Source organism: Pseudochaenichthys georgianus, unplaced genomic scaffold (genome assembly GCF_902827115.2).
Source record: "Pseudochaenichthys georgianus unplaced genomic scaffold, fPseGeo1.2 scaffold_1522_arrow_ctg1, whole genome shotgun sequence".
NCBI classification, from domain to species: domain Eukaryota; kingdom Metazoa; phylum Chordata; class Actinopteri; order Perciformes; family Channichthyidae; genus Pseudochaenichthys; species Pseudochaenichthys georgianus.
In genome coordinates this window covers 27,420-32,169 of record NW_027262361.1, presented here as the reverse complement: position 1 = coordinate 32,169, position 4,750 = coordinate 27,420, and the positions used below count along the sequence as shown (strand labels likewise).

General features: G+C 38.8%; 1 protein-coding gene across 6 annotated transcripts; it reads left to right on the top strand.

Moving 5' to 3' along the window:
* Positions 1–284: 284 nt before the first annotated feature.
* LOC117441159 (ankyrin repeat domain-containing protein 39-like) lies at positions 285–3,204 on the top strand. 6 transcript variants are annotated; one of them, XM_034077363.1, is made up of 5 exons: positions 285–361; positions 1,340–1,377; positions 1,511–1,614; positions 1,705–1,908; positions 2,413–3,204. In XM_034077363.1, exons 2-5 carry the CDS (start codon positions 1,362–1,364, stop codon positions 2,593–2,595), a joined length of 507 nt encoding a protein of 168 aa, XP_033933254.1. In that variant the 5' UTR covers positions 285–361; positions 1,340–1,361; the 3' UTR covers positions 2,596–3,204. The 6 variants fall into 6 exon arrangements, with proteins under 6 accessions (XP_033933254.1, XP_033933252.1, XP_033933251.1 ...); XM_034077361.1 differs by having other exon boundaries at positions 293–361; positions 1,327–1,377; XM_034077362.2 differs by lacking the exon at positions 285–361 and adding an exon at positions 935–1,258.
* Positions 3,205–4,750: the final 1,546 nt, after the last annotated feature.

The following is a 4,750-nucleotide window of genomic DNA, read 5'->3' as shown; positions in this document are numbered from 1 at the left end:
AGATCTTAAACTAAACAGCCCCAGAGTTGTTTTTACAAACCTTGCCATTTTTAGATGTCCCGTTAACAAACAGGGTAACTCTTCTCATGCTTTAGGCGCTTTGGTATTTAGTGCTTTGTTATAATTTAAATGATAATGTGGCGTTTGCCAGCTAACACTCGGTTGACTCAAGCTTACTGGCTAGCTAGCTGCTTCAGACAACAACACGAGACACAAGAGGCATTCAGGAACTGTCGGAAAACATACGTACGTACAATCCTTCCAACTTCAAGAACGCATTTAAAAGCAAGGGCAGACCAGTGGTGGAAAGTAACTCAGTACACTTACTCAAGTACTGTACTTCAGTAAACATTTATTTGAGGTACGTGTACTTTACCCGAGTATTTAGATGTTATACTTCTTCCAATTTACTTTCTACTCTACTACAATTTGGTGTGGCATTTTTGACTCCACTATAATTATGTAGTGCACACTTGTTTACTAGTTACTTTATAAATTCAGATTTGACACATGATACTTAGGAAACACGTTAAAAATATGATTATTTGGTATACATTAAAGCACCCAACATTATATTGTATTAACTAAAACCATGAGTGGGTTAATATAAAATTAATAGGCAGACATTTAGCTATAGAGTGTCACTGTTAAAGAAAAGCAATTATTTTAAATAATTACATTAGAATATAATCAATTAAATAATCAATTTATATATAGTGTTATTTTTGGTGATAATAATAGTTGTTTTTTAAGATCCTTTAAATGTGATAGTTCGCTTTTCATAAGCAATACGCAGTAATGATTCTCAGTTTAACAAAATACGACAAATCTAAGAGCATCTGAAGGGGTCTTTCTTAATACGGACCTATGATTGGTCGGAGCCTTCACACGTAGGTGCGCTTGTTTTAAATATCGGGTGGTCTGGTGCAGAGCCATATAATAGAATGGCTCTGGTCTGGTGGTGCAAACGTTTTGCCATCCTGCAGTTTTGTTTACCAAACACAATTGTTATTGAAGTAGTTTCGACCTGTATCTGAATTATAATGCAACATATACTCTTTATATATGGTCATACGGTTAAACAGTCATGTATTTGTTAGGCTTGTGTGCTTTGAAGCTAAGCCTGTTGGTGGTGGTAATGTGCCACCAAGTTGTCGACCACCAAAGATAGAAGAAGAAAACACGGAAGTGTCAAACAGCATCATGGAGATGCATGATTGTAGCTCCAAAACAAGTCTTTAGCTTTTATTTTGAAAGTGTATGTAACTATGTTGTTATGCACAATGGCGACTGACATACCACAATGTTCGTGTTGCATTAATCCAGTCTCCTCTCCCAGTGTTTACCAGACGCTGAGTGAAATGGATTTTGAACGAGGTTTGTATTCACCTGTCATAAACCATAGTCTAATAGAGTTCTGAAAATACATAACATATGTATTACATGAATTTTGTTCACCTTGGCAATAGTTTTCTGGAAGTACAGTGCTGTGTGTCATTCTTCTATGCAGGTATCTGGTCTGCTGCGATGGATGGGGACTTGGAGAGGGTCAAGTCTTTGACCCAGAAGGGCACAGACTCTAACCTGAGAGACTCTACTGGTTACACAGCTCTGGTGAGTTCTCTGGGAATATTTTTGTGTGCAGCATCAAGTGTTTTAATCCATCTAAAATTATTGCATAATTTGTTGTGTGTTTTATCTCAGCACTATGCAAGTCGCAGTGGTCATCATGCTGTTTGCAAGTTTCTTCTTGAGAGTGGTGCTTGTGCATCTCCCCAGACACCAGGCGGTGCCACGCCACTCCATCGATCAGCTTACTGCGGTCATCTGGATGTGGTCAGACTCCTGCTTCAGCACCGAGCAGACCCAATGCTCTGCGATGACGACGGTTCTTCTCCTCTACATAAGGTACAGAAGTACCAGTATAAAATAAACTGCACCACCAAATAAACATCTGCTCAAAGATTGTATGTCAACCCTTTAAGAATCTCCATGACTCAATCTACCATAGTAACATATTGAGACTTTCCAACAACATTGTCTCTGACCCCAACCACATCTTCAACAGCTAATATAAATTATAACCATCAAATCAGAGATACTGCTTTCCAAAATGTATTCGGATGTGATTGAAGCAATGTTCTGGGCACCAGTCAACTCTAATGTTAAATAATTAGTTTAATCCCAAATCAAATGCATGTTAAAGGGTCTTGAAAATATTGTCTTTAGTGATTGTAATGTTTTGTTAAATTTCTGTTGTCTTGTTTATTGTCCTAACTATTTGTCCTAGTTGATGTTTGAAATGGAGCTGCTGTGATTCAGGAAATAATTCAGGCTTCTTTTAACAATAAAGTATTGTGTAGATTAATTGATCTTTTAACCTGGTGCCGGTATTTATTAATGCTTGAGCAGGCTGCAGAACAAAGTCATGAAGAGGTGTGTCTGCTGCTGATGGAGAGCTGTGCAGCGCTCTGCAGCCAGGCGAACAACAGGCTGCTGCTTCCCTTCCAGCTGGCACCCCAGGGAGACCTGCAGGAGCTCCTGAAGCCACCTCACACACTGCGTCTGCAGACATGCCGAGAAACAATGACTTAAGCTCAAAACATGCTAGGTGAGGTCAGGATTACACTCATCTTCACCTGGAAAGACAGTTGTGGATGAAACAAGACATTTAATGACATTATCTTGGCCTGGGAAACACTGAACGACCACCATTCTTTTCCCCACCATTTTCGGACTTATTTTCTTGAAGATATTTTTTTGACATTGTTGCTTTAATTAGATAGGACAGATGGACGAGAAAGGGAAAGAATACTGGGACAACATTACAAATGATTCATCAATGAATATAATCTTTAGTTTCAGCCCTTTTTTTCTCCCTTATACATCAACAAAGAGCCGCTGAACAAAACTGGGAGGATACAACATTATATTGCCAGCTTCATACCATAAGTAACCTGTTTTGGATTTCTAGTTTACATTGTTGCAGTAATTACACCTCCGACCTAAGCCATATAAACTTGTACAAAAAACAACACCAATGTCCTGCATCTGTTACTGCTCCACTCTTATCAAGCTGTTGTCAAATTCATAATAATTCTGTATCAGACATCAGCATTTGCATTATTGATTGTTTTCTCTGAACATATGTCAGGTTTATGTTGTATTAAAACCGGAGGCCAACATCTGGGTTATTTTGTTAAACTTTGTCGGACATTTTGTTATTTGTGGCAACAGGGAGAGCTATTGCCCTAAAAAACAAATGTGTTTTTTTCCAGCCCACCATGTGAATTAGCTGGCAGCTCACACACAGTGACCTCATTCGATCCTCACAACACACTGATGGAAAACTAATCGAGGAGACTGTAAGATAGAGAGAAAAGTTAGTAGATGGTAGGACATCATAGATGGACTCCCCTGATCTCATTTCATTTCATTTCAAACCTTTATTTATTCAGATTGGTCCCATTGAGATCATAGATCTCTTTTTCAAGGGAGACCTGCAGCATATAGATTCCACATGAAACATAAAACAATAAAGGACATTATACATTATATTTACAGGATACATAGTTATAGACATTTACAAGTGCCCATTGTATCAGCAAGCATTTCATTTTGCCTAGCTTTAAAAACATGCAGAGGAATGAGATTGCTCAGTTTCAATTCTTGCTGAAGATTGTTCCAAGCAAGTGGAGCAGCGGACACAACCGCCCAAGATGCCAGAAATCTGTCATTGTCTGCGGAACGCAAATGCGTTTCTTGAAGGAAGATAATATCAGCGTTTAACTGCTTCAGATGATTGAGTACTTTCCTTCTTTTAATTGGGTGGTTCAGACCCTTGACATTCCAGCTCACAGTGTTAAGAGAGCGACTCATATGTTGGGAGAAAAAAAGTACTGTTTGAATAGGGTTGTTTTGGTGTGGACTCTTGTCAACATTAGGAAAAAAGAAATAGACCATTGTATGTTTACTATCCACACCAGACCATTGTAAAGAGAAAAAAACAATGTGCAATTATTATAACATCCCCACCCTGTCCCAAAACCCAAGAAAGCTTCCGAAGAACTCAGAAGCAAAATAAAATTAACCATGCCCCAGAAAGCAACTGTTTTAATCAGTTGCATGCTCTCCCCAAAACTTACCATCTGCAAATCAACTTCCCTGCACTTGCTCTATCTCAGCCCCACTATCCACATTGATACAAGTACCTCAGAATCAAAGCGTGTTCAACTTTAAATGTATGTTAAGTTGTTAACAACCTTACACACGAAGAGGTTAAACAAAAAGCAGTGCTCGGGGATGCACGCACACACACACACACACACACACACACACACACACACACACACACACACACACACACACACACACACACACACACACACACACACACACACACACACACACACACACACACACACACACACACACACACACACACACACACACACACACACACACACACACGAACGATAATAACAATAATGAAATAAGTGATACAAATAAACAATGGTAAACGGCAATATTAACTAAAATAAGAAATAGTAATAATGAGTAAATAAGCATTTGGAGGATCAAAACGTGACATTCTTTTCAGGACACACACACACACAGCCGAGGGATTCACAACTATATGGAGCATAGGTGGCATATCTCAATGCAAATCATCTCACGAATAGAGTAACAGTGACTAGGGGTTTATTCATAACAGAAATGAATAAATAAATAGTCACAGCAATGTGATGGG

Excerpts from the sequence above, each read along its gene's own strand:
- LOC117441159 (XM_034077358.1), top strand. The coding sequence starts at position 1,269 with ATGTTGTTATGCACAATGGCGACTGACATACCACAATGTTCGTGTTGC. Across the intron at positions 1,378-1,510 it reads TGAAATGGATTTTGAACGAG|GTATCTGGTCTGCTGCGATG; the intron begins GTTTGTATTCAC and ends TCTTCTATGCAG. Across the intron at positions 1,909-2,412 it reads GTTCTTCTCCTCTACATAAG|GCTGCAGAACAAAGTCATGA; the intron begins GTACAGAAGTAC and ends ATGCTTGAGCAG.